The following is a 19,225-nucleotide window of genomic DNA, read 5'->3' as shown; positions in this document are numbered from 1 at the left end:
CTGGGATCCAGTCCCGCGTTGGGCTCCCTGCTCAGCAGTGAACCTGCTTCTCTCTCTCCCTCTGCCCCGCTTGTGCTCTCTCTCTCTCTCTCAAATAAATAAAATCTTAAAAAAAAAAAAGAAAATCGAAATGATGAAAAACTAGTGTGTCAATTAAGTTTTAATTTGCATTTATCTTATCCGAATGACATTAAGCATTTTTTTGATATATATTTTTTCATGTCCTTTGCCTATTTTCTTTTGCTAGGTATTTTTCTTACTTATAAGGAGATTAGCCCTTTGGGGTATATATGACCTGTTTATTTCTGTTTGTTGGTGGTCTCCTTGTCTTTGCTTGTTTTTATTTCATTTTGTTTTGCCACAAAAATATTTTTATAGTAAAATTTATCAATCATTTCTTTTATGGCTTCTGTTTGGAATCATAATTAGGCCTTCTTCCACTTCTAGGTTATGAAGGAATTACCCATGTGTTTTCTTTTATAATCTTTTTTTTAAACATTTAAATCTTTGATCCATTCAGAATTTATCCTGGTGTTTGGTGTGAGTTATAAATCCAGCTTTCTTAGCAGCTACCCAAGTTGCCAGGGCTGTCTTCACATAGATGAAATCGGGTAAAAATGAACATGAAAAATAGATCTGAAATTTGAGAAAAAGGGTCACAAAAGTATAGTTATGAGAGGAGGCACAGCTTAATAGCTTGAGGATGTAATAATTTTGAGCTCTAGTTTGCGCAGAAGTCTCTGGTTTCTGTTGTTGTTATTTAACTAGATGGAAGGACTTGCCCTTTTTCTGCCTCTGGCTTCTCAACCTCAGGCAAAAACCCTTTCCCACGCTCTCCTATCTTTTGCTTGATGACCCTGAGCTAAGGCACTGGGAAGCACAGTGTTAAGGAGCCGTGCCTAGGAGAAGAGCAAGAAGAATGAACAGTAGTGACGGATCACATAGCTTATTACATCATATCAGAGAACATCCCACTGTTTGTTTACACTGTCATACCCAATATAGAAGTGGACTGCTTTACGAGCAATCTCTAAAACAATAGTGCACGTAAAACAAGCACAAATTTTACTTCAAAAAGCCTTGAAAACTAAAGTAGACCTCACTGAAGTATCTTACGGGCAACTATACAATCAAACATAGAGTGAAACCTGCTAAAAATGTTCTTGAGGCATCACTCTTCCCAAGTCCCAATCCTCATGACAGCTAATCTCAAAAATACCTCTCCTATTTCTCTCTAGTTCTAGCTTGCCTCTCTTACCCTCTCTTCCTGTGCCCTCTAGATCTATTCTGAGAGGTGCTCCCTGCCTTTTCTTTGTAGGTCAGTCGTATCCCATTCAGTACAACCCAGGACTAGAGGCTGAACATCTCAAACATGGGCTCCTTAGGAGGCAGGGTAGAGGGCAAAGTGGAGAACAGTTATACTTAGACATTTCATCCTTATATGTTACAAAATGCTTTACTTGAGTTTGCAGTGGGACTCAAAGTGAACAAATGCCTCATTGCTGCCATCCAGGAAGAACAGGTTTAATCAGGCTCTCTCCCAGCAGATGGCAGCCTTCTCCATCAAATGGCCTGGATCATTGCATTTTTTAGCTATAGGGGGCAACGTGAGTGATGTGGTTTGTGTGCTACAGAATAAAAGACAGACATTTAAAGGGCCTACTACAGCCATAATGTTCTGATTATCTCTTAGAGGGAGCTGGTGTTCATCATTTTGCTCAAAATCCTTTAGGGACTTACTTCTGGTAGCCTTTAAATAAAAGCCAGACTCCTGCAGGGCTCACTGGGATCTGGCCCAACCACAAATCCTGCTGTCCTCTCTTGCTCCCTTTCCTCCAGCCACCCTGACCAACCGTCTTCCTGTGCCTTTTGCTTGATTTCACCTCAGGACCTTTACACTTGCTGTCTGCTCTGTCTGAAATGCTTTTCCTCTCTCTCTTGGTTAGAGCCAGGATTTGGTTTTAGCCTTTATGATTCCAGAGCCAGGAGTCTTACCCATTAAATAATATTGTGGCAGAGCCCAAACTTATCTGCTTCAAAAAATACCAGTACCTGTGTTCCATCTCCAAAGACTGTGGATTTAATTGATCTAGGGTGTGACCTGGGCTCTACAATTTTTAAAAGATCTCCAAGTGTTCTTTAATGTGCAGACAAGTTTGGAAACCATTGTGATAGTTCTTTGCTTGGGACATTAGCTAATAATAGCTGCCTGAGAGCTATTCTATCCCACCAATTGCTAAGATAACATCAAAAGTATTTCTAAAATAAAGAGTGCAAGGGGTGCCTGGGTGGCTCAGTCCGTTAAGCATCCAACTCTTGATTTCGGCTCAGGTCATGATCTCAAGAGTCGAGAGATTGAGCCCTTCATCAGACTCCCGCTCTGGGCGTGGGCCTCCGAAGATTCTCTCCCCTTCTCCCTCTGCTCCTCTCTCTCTCTCCCTCTCTTAAAAAAAAAAAAAAAAAAAAAAAAGGAGAGAGTGCAACCTCTACCTGTGGGAGAAACTACCATGAAAGGGCAATAGGAAAAGTGTTATTCATTCATATTATCAGTATTTGTAGAAGGGTTTTTAGGATTGATTCAGTGTTATACTGACTTTCTGACCTGTGTATATAAAGCTGGGAACCAAGCTTGGTGATACACAAAAAAGCCACAGAACAAGTGTTGCATCTGTGATGGGTAACAGCATGACTGGGCACAAGGGGCGTATTTGTAGACTACTCTCCCCTTTTCCTTAGGTCTGAGTCAGTTTAGCCTTAAAAAGTAGAGAAATAGATGGGGCACCTGGGTGGCTCAGTTGGTTGGGCATCTGACTTTTGATTTCAGTCCAGGTCATGATTGTAGGGTCTTGAGATTGGGCTCTGCATCAGGTTCCATCCTCAGCGGGGAGTCTGCTCCTCTCTCTCTCTCCCCCTCTCCCTTAACCCTCCCCCGCCCATGCTCTCTCTCTCTCTCTAAAACAAATAAATAAATATTTTTTTTAAAAAGTAGAGTAATAGAAAATATCCCAATTCAAAAATTCCATTTACTATTTTTTTTTTTAAAGATTTTATTTATTTACCCGACAGAGAGAGACACAGTAAGAGAGGGAACACAAGCAGGGGGAGTGGGAGAGGGAGAAGCAGGCTTCCCGCTGAGCAGGGAGCCCGACGCGGGGCTCGATGCGGGGCTCGATCCCAGGACCCTGGGATCATGACCTGAGCCGAAGGCAGATGCTTAACAACTGAGCCACCCAGGTGCCCCCCATTTACTATTTTTTTTAAGTTTGTAACCTATCTCCTACTATGCTGCAAACTCCTTGGGAGGTGAACTTACCTTCCTTATTTTTGTTCTCTCAACACTGGCACCATGCTGCACATAGTAGAAACCCAATCAGTACTGGGTTGCTGTGTTTCCTGCAGTGCTCCCACATTGACACACTAAAATTGTAATTAATAATTCTGATCACCACTCACCTACTCTATGCAGGGTACTTTACATATATGTCACTAATCTTTATACAGGCATACCTATTACCCTCCTATCTGAGAAGGGAAACTGAGTCTCAGAGAAGTTAAGCAGTTTGCCCAAGGTTGTACGGCTGAGTAACAGAACGGGGGTTTGAGCTATATCTGTCTGATGCCAGAGCACACCCACTTTCCTTTACCCAAAATACTTAAGAGGGTAGGCAGTGGTACTTCAGAACTCTCAGATGTGATTAAAAACTCCCAAGAAAAAACCGTCTGGAACAAACTGTCCTAATGAGGCCTATTATAGTAGGCCTTTGCATAACTTAGCCTGTATGATCTCCTACGTTTTCCCACATTTAGCAAAGAACTAAACATGATTTTTTTTTTTTTCCAAAGTGGGCTCCATGCCGGGCCCTGGTGAAGGGCCTTAACTCACGATCTTGAGATCAAGACCAGCCAAGGACAAGAGTCAGACACCTAACTGACTGAGCCACCCAGGCACCCCAAAACATGATTTCTTTTAAAGATTTTATTTATTTATTTGACAGAGAGAGAGAGAATGAGCAGGGGAAGGGGCAGAGAGAGAGGGAGAAGCAGACTTCCTGCTGAGTGGGGAGCCCAATGCAGGGCTGGATCCCAGGACCCCAAGATCATGACCTGAGCCGAAGTCAGACACTCAACTAGCTGAGCCACCCAGGTGCCCCTGAACCATGATTTTTAATTTGCTTAACCATTTCTTCTGTTTTGGATGTTTCAGGTGTATCCAATTTTCCACTGATACCACAATGAACATTTTTGTGCATACATTTTTGCTATGCTTGGAATAATTTCTTTAGGGTACATTTCTTTTTTTTTAAGATTTTATTTTATTTATTTGAGAGAGAGAGTAAGCGAGAGAGAGAGAGAGAGAGAGAGCACAAGCTGGGGGAGAGACAGAGGGAGAGAGAGAAGCAGGTTCCCCACTGATCAGGGAGCCCGATTTAGGACTCGATCCCAGGACCTTGGGATCATGACCTGAGCCAAAGGCAGACGCTTAAGTGACTGAGTCACCCAGGCACCCCTTTAGGGTACATTTCTACAGGTAGAATTAGATTAAGGAATTTGACTTATACTGCCAAATTATTTTTCATAAAGTATACTAGTTTAGGTTTCCACAGAAGTACAAAAGAGTATTCATCTCATCTTACCCATCTAGTCTCATTATCCTCTGCAAAATTTCTTTTTTGCTAATTTTATAGTTTACAAAAAATCTCATTCTTTACATTGTTTTGATTACAAGCAAGCATGAATTTTTTCTTTTGTTTATATGTCTTTATATGTGTGTCTTCATATATGAATTCAGTTTCTGTCCTTTGTCCATTCAACTTTTGACACATACCTTGGTGTTTTTCTTATTCATCTATACTTTTAAAATCTTCAGGTATTAAGACTATTAACCCTTTGTCATATTTGTCGCCAAATATTTTCATTTACTCTTCAAGTTTTAATTTTTGGCACATAGAAGTTTTAAGTTTTAAGAAGTTTTAATCTATATTATTCCTGTATATCTCTTGTCACCTTTAACTTAGATTAAAATCTAGTGAGTAAGTAGGTATTCTCTTATTTTTGCTCTAATTCAATTAAATATTTAACTCCTTGCTTTACCTGTGATTTATTTTGGTACATGGTGTGACATACTTAATTTCGCAATTCCCCTAGGTGGTTATTTTTCACAGTCTCTTTTTCTATTGATTTGTGACGCTATCTTTATAGTATCTTTGATTCTTATTGAATCTAATGTTTGCTTTTACTTTTCTTTTCGTAGATCCTGGTCCCTGTGGCATTGCAAGAAAATGGTAAGACTGTAGGTATAATACTATTCTCCCAGACTAACTAGCTGATGGGAAAGACTCAATCTGGGGCATCTGAAGGAAAAACCTATTGTGGGGGTTCCTGTGCTTTTTCTTGGCCATAAGTCCGTTTTCTAATGACAGTTCCTATGTAAAAAGGAAATGAGAGATAAAGTGATTAAGAAGTGAGATGGGGAAAGAAGATTGAGATGTAGGAGAACTCTCCTTAGATTCACCCAGTGTTTTACTTGTTTGCTAAATACTAAGTGTATGTTACATGCCAGGTCTGAACCTTTAAAGGACTTGGGGTGCCGCATTGACAATCTCATGTCACAGATTTTGTGAAGCTCCAGGTCAATATATCCCGATCTCTCCTCATCTCTATTTCAAGTACAGTAGCTAATGAAATTTCAAGAAAGTGCTCTCTATGGAAAAAAGAAAGTGTGTACATACAGTACACAAAACAGATGCCCCCTGAAAATTGATGCTTAGGGCGCCTGGGTGGCTCAGTTGGTTAAGCGACTGCCTTCGGCTCAGGTCATGATCCTGGAGTCCCGGGATCGAGTCCCGCATTGGGCTCCCTGCTCAGCGGGGAGTCTGCCTCTCTCTCTCTGACCCTCCCCCCTCTCATGTTCTCTCTCTATCTCATTCTCTCTCTCAAATAAATAAATAAAATCTTTAATAAAAAAAAAGTTATTCAAAATTTAAAAAAAAAAGAAAATTGATGCTTACTCTTTCTTTCACTAAGATGGAGTTAAAAGAGGTAACAGAGGAGAATCATTAAAGAGAAATACCAAAGATGAATATCAATGGCTCATATAGATGAGAAGTAAATAATAATAATTTTATTTGTATCCATTCTTTGAAAATGGATTAAATCATTCATATTTATTGTTAAGTAAATAATAATAATAATTTTATTTGTATCCATTCTTTGAATAAATGGATTAAGTCATTCATTTATTGTTATTATTTAACATTTACATTTATTGTTATTATTTAGAGTTTTTGGATTTTTTAAAAATTTTCCCTATCCTTAAGATAGGGAGAGATCTCTCTCTTTTTTAAGATTTATTTATTTGAGAGAGAGAGAGAGTGGAGGCACGGGGGCGGGGGGAAGGGGTAGTGGGAGAGGGAGAAGCAGACTCCCTGCTGAGCTCGGAGCCCCATGAGGGGCTTGATCCCATGAACTGAGCCAAAACCAAGAATCCGATGCTCAACTGACTGAGCCACCCAGGCATCCCTAGAGTTTTTTTGATTTCTTATTTGCTATGCTTTCTAGTTTGTTTGTTTTTTCCTCTCAATTCTTTTAGGCAATAAATAGTACCACCTTATCTTTATGTAATGCTTTGCAGTTAAAAAAATTTCTTTTTTCTCACAAGAATCCTAAGAAGTTGATAGGGCAGATATAATCAACTAGATTTTACTGAGGGAAAATGAAATTCAGAGAAATTATATCACTTTCCCAAGGTTGTATGATGGCTGAGTTAGAAGAGCTGGTGGAACTAACATTTACTGAGTATTACCAAGTACCCACTTAAAATACCACATTACTTCAAATAAATGTATGCTGGGTGAGCAGACTCTCCTGTGGCTAAATAGTGAAATAGTTTATACCTGATAAGTTTTATACTTAAAAAAGAGACTGTGAAGAGAGTGTTTTTTAAAAAAATATTTTTTCGGGGCGCCTGGGTGGCTCAGTCATTAAGCCTTTGGCTCAGGTCATGATCTCAGGGTCCTGGGATGGAGCCCCGCATCGGGCTCCCTGCTCGGCAGGAAGCCTGCTTCTCCCTCTCCCACTCCCCCTGCTTGTGTTCCCTCTCTTGCTGTGTCTCTCTCTGTCAAATAAATAAAATCTTTTAAAAAATTAAAAAATATTTTTTCTCTTATTGTTATACCACTTCTTGCTCTTGTTTGAGTGGTTAATTTGGCTTGATTCTATGAGGAAGCTATGCTATCTTTATTATTTATCCCTGTCCCTGTTGTCTAAAAAAATTCAAAGGAATATGCTGTGCCTGATTGTTATGAAAGAAAATATTTTCTGAATATAAACAACATAGTTAAATGTAAAAGAGCATTTTGACTGAAGGAGAGACTTGTTTGTATTACCACAAAAGTTCAGACCTGCAATCATTTCCATAATTATTGCTATCTAAAGGTATATTTATTGTTCTGCACCCAAGGTAAGGATTTCAAAAACTTTCTGAGCTATTGACAAACTATAGGAGACTAATAATCAATGAAGACATGGGACAGCAGTGTAATCCTCATTAAAAAAAAAAAAAATCTACTTTTAAGAGTGAAAATCCTTCAACCACATTCTTTTGTTTCTGCCCAGGACCCTGACTACACATTGTGAGGTAACGCTAGGTGTGGAAGAAGGGGGAAGCCTGTGTTAAGATGAAGAGACAGGTGGAGATGTAGTTGTGGTGACATTCATTCACACAAGAAGTGAATGAAGAGGATGGGTGTTAGACCTCCACACAGAATTAGCAAATGTTAATGAGATTATTTCCAGCTGAAGTAACAACTCAACGTGTCTACAGGAATAAACTAGGAAACTGTCATTGGTCTATAAAATGATACATTAAAAAAACATTATTTAGCTAGTGGAGAAAAGGTAGTGAGGGAAATCTTGGCTTGGAAGTGATGACAGAAGCCAGAAGCTCACTTGTTTTAAAAGATTAATGTATATAATGTATATAAGATGTTTTGTCGGCAACTCTGGCTTTCTTTTCTCTCCACTTAGCCATCCTCCCTGGAAAGTTGGCTCATGTGTGCTTACATGATGAAGCCCTTCCTCTTTGAATAAGGATGTAGATTTTTTCTTTTTTTGCAAAGGACAGTATCTTCATCGTTTCTAGATATTAACAGGCATGACTTGGGGGTTGCATCATATCAATTACGTAGCTGATCCCAAACGTTTTACCACCAAAAAATATTTTGGTTATCTCTACCCACAACCACAATTTCATGTTTTGAAAGATTTTTGTTGTTGTTTACAAAACAAACTACATTTATTAATTTTTTTAAAATTAAGGGCATATAATCAAAGCCTTCTATCAGCAGGAAGTAACATGGAGATGATATAATTCAGAAACAAATTTGGGGAAGCCTCTCCAGCCTGACTGTAGATGGTGTAGGATGCCATTTGATATTTTGAAATATTCTAAAGGTTGTGGACTTCCATTATTATCTTCATAGGTCCCTTAAGGATTTGAAAACTTTGGACTGGGAACTCGTGAATTAAGCAGCAGAGTTCTGAGGGACAAAGTGCAGATAGGTTAACTGCAGTAGCAAAGGGGGAAATTAGAAGAGTCCAGAGTATTAGACATTAAGGAAAAAAGAGGGTGGAGGTGAGGTACCATTTTTATTAACTTTAAACCTGTATTTTGTCTAGAAACCTATGCAAGTGATAAAGGTTTACTGATAGTTCCATGATTTTCCCTTATAAGGCACTTAAACTAAGCTTATATTTTCTTTATTTTTTAAAGATTTATTTATTTTAGAGAGAGCACGTGCCTGTGCAAACCCGTGCATGCGTGTTGGTGGAGGGGCAAAGGGAGGGAATCTTGAAGCAGATTCCCCAGAACATGGAGCCTGATGCAGAGCTCGATCTCTTGACCCATGAGATCATGACCTGAGCCAAAACCAAGAGTCAGGCGCTCAACCAACTGAGCCACCCAAGTGCCCCTAAGTTTGTATTTTAAACCATTACATACCAATTCAATTCAAGTCAATTAGCATTTGCTGAGCACTGACTGTATACAAAGTGTCATACCAGATGTTGTGGGTGAGAAAGGAAAAAGGAGCTAACATTTATTGACTACTCACTCCATGGTTAGAAGTTGCTAGGCATGCAGCCCTTTGAGATGGACATATTTATAGATGAGGCTAACCCCACTGGCCTCCTGTTATTTTTCTGGGGCATGCTTCTACCCTAGGGCCTTTGCTCTTGCTAATTAACCATTGGAATGGAAAGATCTTTCCTTGAAAAATCTGTATAGGTAGCCATTGTGCAAATACAACCTGATCAGTAATGCCTTCTTGGACCACCCTATTAAAAATTGTAACCCTTTCCCCACCTCAGAGAGTTAAGTAACTTGCCCAAATATACGGAAATGACACTTCATTTTAAAATAATAAAAACCCAGGATCTCCAGTGTGGGTGCTGGAATAATAATTTTTTTTTAAATTTATTTATTTGACAGAGAGATAGCAAAAGTAGGCAGAGCGGCAGGCAGAGGGAGAGGGAGAAGCAGGCTCTCCACTGAGCAGGGAGCCTGATGCGGGGCTCGATCCCAGGAGCCTGGGATCATGACCTGAGCCGAAGGCAGCCACTTAACCGACTGAGCCATCCAGGCACCCCTGGAATAATAATTTCTTAGATGAGTAGAATTGTTGGACCGGGTGTTCCATGTCCCCAGGATTGGTTGCTGCCAGCACCACACTGGCCTCAGGGGAACTGTCCCACTGTTAACACTGTGGCCTGGTTTGTCTGCATAGAATCCCTACTTACGTTACCCCCCTTAGCCCATAGCTAAGGCAAGGTGTTAAAGGGCAAATAAATTGTAACTTAAAGGCTGAAGCAGCGCAAATGAAATTAGAGGAACATGGAAATAGGTAATCTGACTGAAGGATTTAATCCCCCTTGCCTCCTCCCACTTTTCTGAAAGGAGCTTCCTGAGGCATCAGTCACCATTTAATTAGGGAGGCCATGTCTTTCACAGAAGGATCTACTCACACTGTGTCAGGCCTGGATCCTACCTGACACCATGGCCAGGGCTTATTTTAAGACAAAAACCCCACTAAAAAAGATAACTACAGGCCAATATCCCTGATGAACATGGATGCAAAAATTCTCAACAAAATACTAGCAAATGGAATCCAACAGTACATTAAAAGAATCATTCACCACAATCAAGGGGGATTTATTCCTGGGCTGCAGGAATATATAAAACTATATTATAAGGCTCAATATTCACAAATTAATCAATGTGATACACCATATTAATAAAAGAAGGGATAAGAACCATATGATCCTCTCAATAGATGCAGAAAAAGCATTTGACAAAATACAGCATTCCATTTTTGATAAAAACCCTCAACAAAGTAGGGATAGAGGGAACGTACCTCAACATCATAAGGGCCATAAACAAAAAACCCACAGCTAATATCATCCTCAGTGGGGAAAAACAGAGCTTTTCCTCTACAGTCAGGAACAATACAGGGATGTCCTTTCTCACCACTGTTATTTAACATGGTACTGGAAGTCCTAGCCTCAGCAATCAGACAACAAAAAGAAAAGACATCCAAATAAGCAAGGAAGAAGTCAAACTTTCACTATTTGCAGATGACATGATACTCTGTGTAGAAAACCCAAAAGACCACCAAAAATTGCTAGAATTAACATAAATTCAGCAAAGTCATAAGATATAAAATCAATGTACAGAAATCTGTTGCATTTCTTTACACCAATGATGAAGCAGCAGAAAGAGAAATCAAGGAATTAATCCCATTTACAATTGCACTAAAAACTAAGATACCTAGGAATAAACCTAACCAAATAGGTTAAAGATCTGTACTCTGAAAACTATAAAACACTCATGAAAGAAATTGAAGATGACTCAAAGAAATGGAAAAACATTTCATGCTCATTGATTGGAAGAACAAATATTGTTAAAATGTCTGTATCACCCAAAGCAATCTACACATTTAATGCAATCCCTATCAAAATACCACCAGCATTTTTCCTAGAGCTAGAACAAACAATTCTAAAATATGTATGGAACCACAAAAGCCTCCAAATAGCCAAAGAAATCTTGAAAAACAAAAGCAAAGCTGGAGGCACCACAATTCCAGACTTCAAGTTATATTTATTACAAAGCTGTAGTGATCAAGACAGTATGGTACTAGCACAAAAACAGACACATAAATCAGTGGAACAGAATAGAGAACCCAGAAATGGACCCACAACTATATGCTCAACTAATTTTCAACAAAGCAGGTAAGAATATCCAGTGGAAAAAAAGACAGTCTCTTCAATAAATGGTGTTGGGAAAACAGGACAGCAACATGTAGAAGAATGAAACTGGACCACTTTCTTTACACCATACTCAAAAATAAATTCAAAATGGATGAAAGATCTAAATGTAAGACAGGAAACCCTCAAAATCGTAGAGGAGAGCACAGGTAGTAACCTCTTTGACATTGGCTGTAGCAACTTCTTACTAAATATATCTCCTGAGGGAAGGGAAACAAAAGGAAAAATAAGCTATTGGGACTTCATGAAGAGAAAAAGCTTCTGCACAGCAAAGGAAACAACAAAACTAAAAGGCAGCCACTTTTAGAATGGGAGAAAATATTTACAAATGACATATCTGATAAAGGGTTAGTATCTAAAATCTATAAGGAACTTATCAAACTCAACACCCCAAAACAAATAACCCAGTTTAAAAATGGACAGAAAACGTAGACATTTTTCCAAAGAAGACATCCAGATGGCTAACAGACACATGAAAAGATGCTCAGCATCACTCATCATTAGGGAAATACAAATCAAAACTACAATGTAGATATCACCTCATACCTGTCAGAATGGCTAAAATCAACAACAGAGAAACAACAGATGTTGGCAAGGATGCAGATAAAGGGGATCCCTCCTACACTGTTGGTGGGAATGCAAACTGGTCTTGCCACTCTGGAGAACAGTTTAGAGGTTCCTCAAAAAGTTAAAAATAGAACTACCCTATGATCCAGCAACTGCACTACTGGGTATTTACCCAAAGGACACAAAAATGCTGATTCAAAGGGATACATGCCCCTTGATGTTTACTGCAGCATTATCAACAATAGCCAAACTATGGAGAGAACCCAAATGTCCATTGACTGATGAATGGATAAAGAAGATGTGGAATAATGGAATATTACTCAGCCATCAAAAAGAATGAAATCTTGGGAGGAGAGTTAATATGAAGGAGTAATGGGGGGACCTCATCCCTTGAACTCATCCCTTGAACACAGCTAGATTAGCATATATTTTTTTTAAGATTTTATTTATTTGACAGAGAGGGAGAGACAGCAAGAGAGGGAACACAAGCAGGGGGAGTAGGAGAGGGAGAAGCAGGCTTCCCGCTGAGCAGGGAGCTGGATGCGGGGCTTGATCCCAGGACCCTGAGATCATGACCCGAGCCGAAGGCAGTCGCTTAACCGACTGAGCCACCCAGGCACCCCTAGATCAACATATTTTTGAACAACTAGGAAATTGATCTAAGGATTAAGAAAACAATCTGCACAATTAGAGGGAGAGAAGGTGGCAGATGCGAGATTTGGAGACGTGAACTGGGGAGAGAAAAGCCACAGTGCCACAGAGGGAAGGGAACCCTTTTCTCAGAGAGAAGACAGGGAGAGAGGGGAAGAGAGAGCAGCAGGTGGGGCTTGCACAAGACATCATGGGGTGGGGATCCCCTGAGTCACACTGAGAGAGAATGTTCCCCTTCCTGGAGTACATTTGGAAGAGGGTGTATTCTCTCAGCAAAGACAAAACACCCGCTGGGTGCCACTGAGGGCAGATAACCTGGCCTCAGCTTTTCCCTGTGCTTCACCATACACTCCAGACACCTGTGTGGCTGTGCACCTGCTTCCCTGGGACAGAGTGGCGCCAGGTGCAGGTGTGCGCTGCGAGCCTCTTCTCTCGGGGAGGGGAGCAGGTCCGTGCCTTGCTGGGTCCTTTAAGATTTGGAGTTTTGAATCCCAGCCACAGGCCAGAGGTAAAACACAGAACTGTGGTGCTGGGCATGCCAGCAGCCCAGGCACAGACAGGTTGAGGGTAGGGGTCTGACGGGAACCTCTGGGACACAGGAGGGGAGATTATTTACTTTTCTGTGAGGGCCTCCTGAACAGCCATGGCTCGAGTTCCCCTTACCTGGGGATGAGAGGATGGGAAGATGCCATCTTCCATAACATGCAAAAGACAGAAACTTAGACAAAATGACAAGACAGAGGAATTCTGCCCCCAAAAAGACAAGAAGAAATCACAGCCAGGGATTTGCCCAAAACAGATATAAGAAATATACCTGAACAAGAATTTAGGAAAACAGTGTAAGAATCCTAGCTGGGCTTGCAAGAAGCATAAAAGACACCAGAGAAACCCTGGCTGCAGAGATAAAAGACCTAAAAACTAGTAAGGTGAAATAAAAAATGCTATAACTAAGATGCAAAACCGACGGGATGTAATCACAACACGGATGGAAAAAGCAGAGGATCCAATAGGTGATATAGAAGATAAAATTATGGAAAATGAAGCTGAAAAGAAGGAAAGAAAACTCTTAGATCATGAATATAGACTTAGGGAATTCCGCAATTCTACAAAGTGCAATAATACCCATATCCTAGGAGTCCCAGAAGAAGAGTGGGAAAAAGGGGCAGAAGTTTTATTTGAACATATGTATTTGAACATAACTTCCCTAATCTGGGGAAGGAAACAGGCACTCAAGTCCAAGAGACACAGAGAACTCCCCTCAAAATCAACAAAAACAGGTCACCACCAAGACATATAGTGAAACTTGCAAAATATAAAAAGTATGAAATATTGCCATTTGCAATGATGTGGATGGAGCTAGAGATTATTGTGCTAAGCAAAATAAGTCAGAGAAAGACAAATACCATATGATTTCACTCATACGGGGAATTAAAACAAATGCACATGGAAAAAAGAGGCAAACCTTAAAGCAGACTCTTAACTATAGAGAACAAACTAAGGGTTGCTGGAGGGGAGGTGGGTAGAGGATGGGCTAAATGGATGATGGGTATTAAGGAGGGCACTGGTTGTGATGAGCACTGGGTGTTGTATGTAGGTGATAAGTCACTGAATTCTACACCTGAAACTGATATTACACTGTATGTTAACTAACTAGAATTTAAATAAAAACTTGAAACTGGAAAAAAAATTCTATTGTTCAGGTGAGTTTTAGGGAGAATGCTTTTCCTTTTTTATATAAAAGCACTTACCTCGAGTAATTTTCCTGACCTCTTCCCTTAATTATTCCTTTATTAGACTCTCCAGGGGGGTGGGAATGACTTCTGTTTGATGGAGTTGGGAGAGAGAACTGGCCCCTCCTGGGTCCTATTTCTTTGGGACCTTCCTGTCTATGGTGAATGATCTTTGTCATAGGCTTTCTGTCACATAGGAAACTTAGCCCCTGCAGGGGGAGGCTTGCAGTTTGGGGGGACAAGTTCAATTCAGGGATATCAGGAATCCACACTACTCTCTTCGACACCATTTCATCAATAATAGAGAAAGTATTTTATTCTATTTATCTGACTCCTGTACCTATTTTTCAGTTAGTTCCTAATTGTGGGCAAAAAAGGGTTGTTATTTATTGGGCCCTTCAAACTCCAAGCAAGTACATAAATAACTACCATATGAGCTGCAGTAACATACGTGGTGTATTAATCTGCAGAGGATAAGCAATGCTGCAGTAACAAATAAGATCCAAAACTCTCAATGACCTAATGCAATAGAAGTTTATTTCTCCCCCATGTCACAGTCCAGCGTGAGATGGCTGGCCTCTTCTGTCTTTTAGCCATGCCATCTGGAATATGTGGCTTCCAGAGTTGCTACAACAGGGGAGGAGGGAAATGGAGGAGGCACACTAGCTCTTAAGCTCTTAGCTTGCCCTGGAATTAATACTCAACACTTCTACTGAAGTTAGACATAACTGTTCACATGGCTCTAAACAAGGGAGGGGCGCCTGGGTGGCTCAGTCGGTTAAGCTTCTGACTCTTGATTTCATCTCAGGTCATGATCCCAAGGTCATGAGACTGAGCCCCATGTAGGGCTCCACACTGGGCGTGGAGCCTGCTTAGATTCTCTCTCTCCCTCTCCCCCTGCTTCTCCCCCCTCCCTCTCTAAATAAATAAATAAGTAAAAATTAAAAATTAAACAACTGAAGGGAGGCTTGGCAATGTGGAGGAACACATGGATACCTGGTGAGCACAAACTGTGTCTGCTTTAGGTAGGTTCAGAACAATCAGGGAAGGTTCAAAGGAGCAGAATAGGGAAGAAAGGGGGTTGAGTAGTACCCAAAGCATATTTTGCCTATTTCATAGCTTTCTCAAAGCCAAATACTCTGTCTGAAATTTATGCATCTCTTCAGAGTCTAGTGCCATCAGGCCATTTACAAATTAACTTAATATGAGAATTGAGAATTTTTCCCATGAAGTGTGCATTTTATCTGGGGTCTTCTGGAGATAATAAGCTCTTAGTTTTATTGCATATTTATTGTCTTTGTTTCACTGTGTTCTATATTATTCATGACTTTAGGAGTGAGAATTTTGGGTCCACAATATTTTTGAATACTGTGAGCTTTCAGTACTCTTCAAATCACATCAAGTAGGACTTTGGGTTTTTCCCCTCAAGATGGGATTTGTTTGAGTAGGAGTTATCTAATATAATCATATTTAAATATGGCTAAGCATTCTCTCTGAATTAATCAGTTGGTATTTGTTAGTTTTTTTTCTAGGAAGAGAATCCAAGACCTTTCTAGGCCTAAAAGACAATGGGGAACCCCAGATAGGTAAGGCAACATTACAGTCTTGTTTGTGAGGATTGTGTTAACTTAAATTAAATAGGTAAGTAAGATTCTTACTTGCCCACTGACCTTGCATCCCAGGTTTATCCACTCTGTGGTCAACTGAATCCACCGAACCAATATTGTCCCCTCAGTTAAGTCAACACATGAAAGGCTAATCCTAAGTCAGTAGTTTTCAAATTAATCTGTAAATGGAATCACCTGGGCACCTATTAAAACACTGATACCTGGGCCCCATCCCCAGAAATCCTGATTTACTTGGTCTAGAGTCCAGCCTAGGCTTTGGGAGTGTTAGAAGCCCCCAGATGATTCTAATAAGCAGACGGGTTTGAAAACCACTTCGAAGCTCTTGTGTCCATCCTTCGGGTTCACCTTTGCTGCTGCTAACTTACTGTCTGTAAGCCTCTGCTTAGAGCAAACCTGTTCTCTGGGTCTCCAGCCAGTAGGACCCACTGACCTCCCATCCTTCACCACACCTTTTCTTCTTTGGCTCCTGAGTAAAGCCTTAATTTTGTCCCTTTTTTCTGATATCCTATTGCTTAAAAAAAATAATAATACACTTTATTTGTAAAGCAGTTTTAGGTTTACAGAAAAATTGGCCAGAAGTACAGAGTTTCTGTATTACTACCACTCCTCTTGTTTCTCCCATTATTAACATCTTGTGTTTGTGTGGTACATTTATTATAATTGATGAAGAAATATTGACCCATTATTCACTAAAGTCTGTAGTTTACATTAGGGTTCACTTTTTGTGTTGTACACTTCTATAGATTTTGATAGATGCATGTCATGTATTCACCATTACAATATGTATTTTAAAGATTTTATTTATTTATTACAGAGAGAGAGCATGGGGGCGGAGGGCTCAGAGGGAGAAGCAGACTCCCCGATGAGCAGAGAGCCCAATGCGGGACTCGATCCCAGGACCCTGGGATCATGACCTGAGCCGAAGGTGGACGCTTAATCAACTGAGCCACCCAGGCGCCCTCACCATTACAGTATTATGTAAAATAGTTTCCTTGCCCTAAAAATTACCTGTGCTCTACCTATTCATCCTTTTCCCTCTGTGCTCCCTTCTCCAAAACCCTGGCAACCACCAATCTTTTTACTATATCTATAGTTTTGCCTTTTCAAGAATGTCATATAGTTAAAATGATACAGTATATAACCTTTTTATATTGGTTTCTTTCACTTAGTAATATACATTTAAGGTTCTTCCATGTCTTTTCATTGCTTGGTAGCTCATTTCTTTTTAGCACTGACAAATATTCCATTGCCTGGTTGTACCATAGTTTGCGTATCCAGTCATCTATTGAAGGATATATTGTTTGCTTCCGATTTTTAGCAATTATGAATAAAGATGCTATAAACATTGATGCGCAGGTATTCATGTAGATAAAAGTTTTTAATTCATTTGGGTAAACACCTAGGAATGCAATTTCTGGATTATATGGTAAGAATATGTTTAGCTTTGTAAGAAATTGCTAACCATCTTCTGAAATGTCTAGCAATCCCACCATCAATGGATAAAATAGTTCCTGTTGTTCTACATCCCCACCAGCATTTGGTGTTTTGTATTTTAGCCATTCTAAAGGTGTATAGTGGTATCTCTCTCATTGTTTTAATTTGTAATTCTCTAATGACCTGATGCTGAGCATATTTCATATGCTGATTTACCATCTGCATATTTTCTTTGGTGAAGTGTGTGTTCAACACTTTTGTTCACTTTTTAATTGGGTGTTTGTTTTCTTATTGTTGAAATGTAAGTGTTCTTTGTATATTTTGAATACCAATCTTTTATCAGATGCTATAGACTGAATGTTTATGTTCCCCTAAAATTTATAAATTGAAAACCTAATCCCCAATGTGATGGTATTAGGAGGTAAGGCCTTTGGGAGGTATTAAATCATGAGGATGGAGCACCCGTGAATGGGATTAATGTTCTTATGAAAGAGACCTTAGGGGCGCCTGGGTGGCTCAGTTGGTTGAGCGGCTGCCTTCGGCTCAGGTCATGATCCTGGAGTCCCTGGATCGAGTCTCGCATCGGGCTCCCTGCTCAGCAGGGAGCCTGCTTCTCCCTCTGACCCTCCCCCCTCTCATGTGCTCTCTCTCTCTCTCATTCTGTCTCAAATAAATAAATAAAATCTTTAAAAAAATATATTAAAAAAAAAAAAAGAAAGAAAGAGACCTCAGAGAACTCCCTTGCTCCTTCAGCAATTTGGGAACACAGAAGAAGATGCCTGACTAGGAACCAGAGAGCAGGTCCTCACCAGGCACTGAATCTGCTGATGCTTTGATCTTGGACTTCCAAACTCCTAGAATTGTGAGAAATTTCTGTTGTTTATAAGCCCCCCATCTATGTTATTGGTATTGTAACCTGAATTGCAGGTTACAATATTGTAAGATTGTCAAACATCAAATATATGTCTTGCAAGTATTTTTTCCTAGTCGGTGGCTCATCTTTTCATTCTCTTAGCAGTGTCTTTTGCAGAGCAAAAGTTTTTAATCTGAATGAGGTTCAACTTATCAATTTTTCTCTTTCATGGATCATGCTTTGGTCATATTTAAAAATGAATTGCTAAATCTAAGGTCACCTAGATTTTCTCTTACGTTACTTTCTAGAAGTTTTATAGTTTTGTATTTTACATTTAGGTCTATGATACATTTCAAGTTAATTTTTGTGAAAGGTGTCTCTAGATGTACTTTTTTGCATGTGGGTGTCCAGTTTTCTGACACCATTTGTTGAAAAGACTATCCTTTCTCTGTTGGATAACCTTCAATCCTTTGTCAAAGATCAGCTGACTGTATTTGTGTGGATGATTTCTAGGATCTATATTTTCCCATTGATCTATTGGTCTATTCTTTCACTAATACTACTGTCTGATTACTATAGTGTTACAGTAAGTCTTGAAGCCAGCTAGTGGCAGTCCTCTGATTTTGTTCTTCTTTTTCAATATTGTGTTGTCTATTCTGGATCTTTTGCCTCTCCACACAAATTTTAGAATCAGTTTGTGAATGAATATCCACAAAGTAACTTGTTGGGATTTTGATTGAGATTGCACTGGATATGTAGATCAAGTTGGAAAGAACTGACATCATAACAATTATTGGCTCTTTGTATCTATGAACATGGACTGTCTCTCCATTTATTTAGTTCTACCTTGATTTCTTTCACCAGAGTTTTGTAGTTTTTTTTAATAGAGATCTTATACTTATGTTGTTAGATTTACACCTATGTATTTACATTTTTTTGGTGCTAATGTAAATAGTGTTCTGTTTTTAATTTCAAATTCCCATTGTTCATTGCTGGTGTATAAGAAATCAGTAGAACTTGAATATTAAGTTATATCCTGCAAC

The 19,225-nt window shown here is 39.6% G+C and overlaps 1 protein-coding gene across 1 annotated transcript in view; it reads left to right on the top strand.

Moving 5' to 3' along the window:
• THEGL (theg spermatid protein like) overlaps positions 1-19,225 on the top strand; it is a 52,000-nt gene that overhangs the window by 7,000 nt on the left and 25,775 nt on the right. The window contains exons 2-3 of the mRNA XM_035004405.1: positions 5,252-5,282; positions 15,788-15,853. Of these exons, the coding sequence (XP_034860296.1) occupies positions 5,252-5,282; positions 15,788-15,853 (97 nt within the window). The remainder of the gene's footprint in view (positions 1-5,251; positions 5,283-15,787; positions 15,854-19,225) is intronic.

This window comes from Mirounga leonina, unplaced genomic scaffold (genome assembly GCF_011800145.1).
Source record: "Mirounga leonina isolate KUSES-001 unplaced genomic scaffold, KU_Mleo_1.0 Mir_129, whole genome shotgun sequence".
Classification (NCBI taxonomy): domain Eukaryota; kingdom Metazoa; phylum Chordata; class Mammalia; order Carnivora; family Phocidae; genus Mirounga; species Mirounga leonina.
Note: the sequence above shows the minus strand (reverse complement) of the source record. Positions and strands in the feature narration are given on the sequence as shown.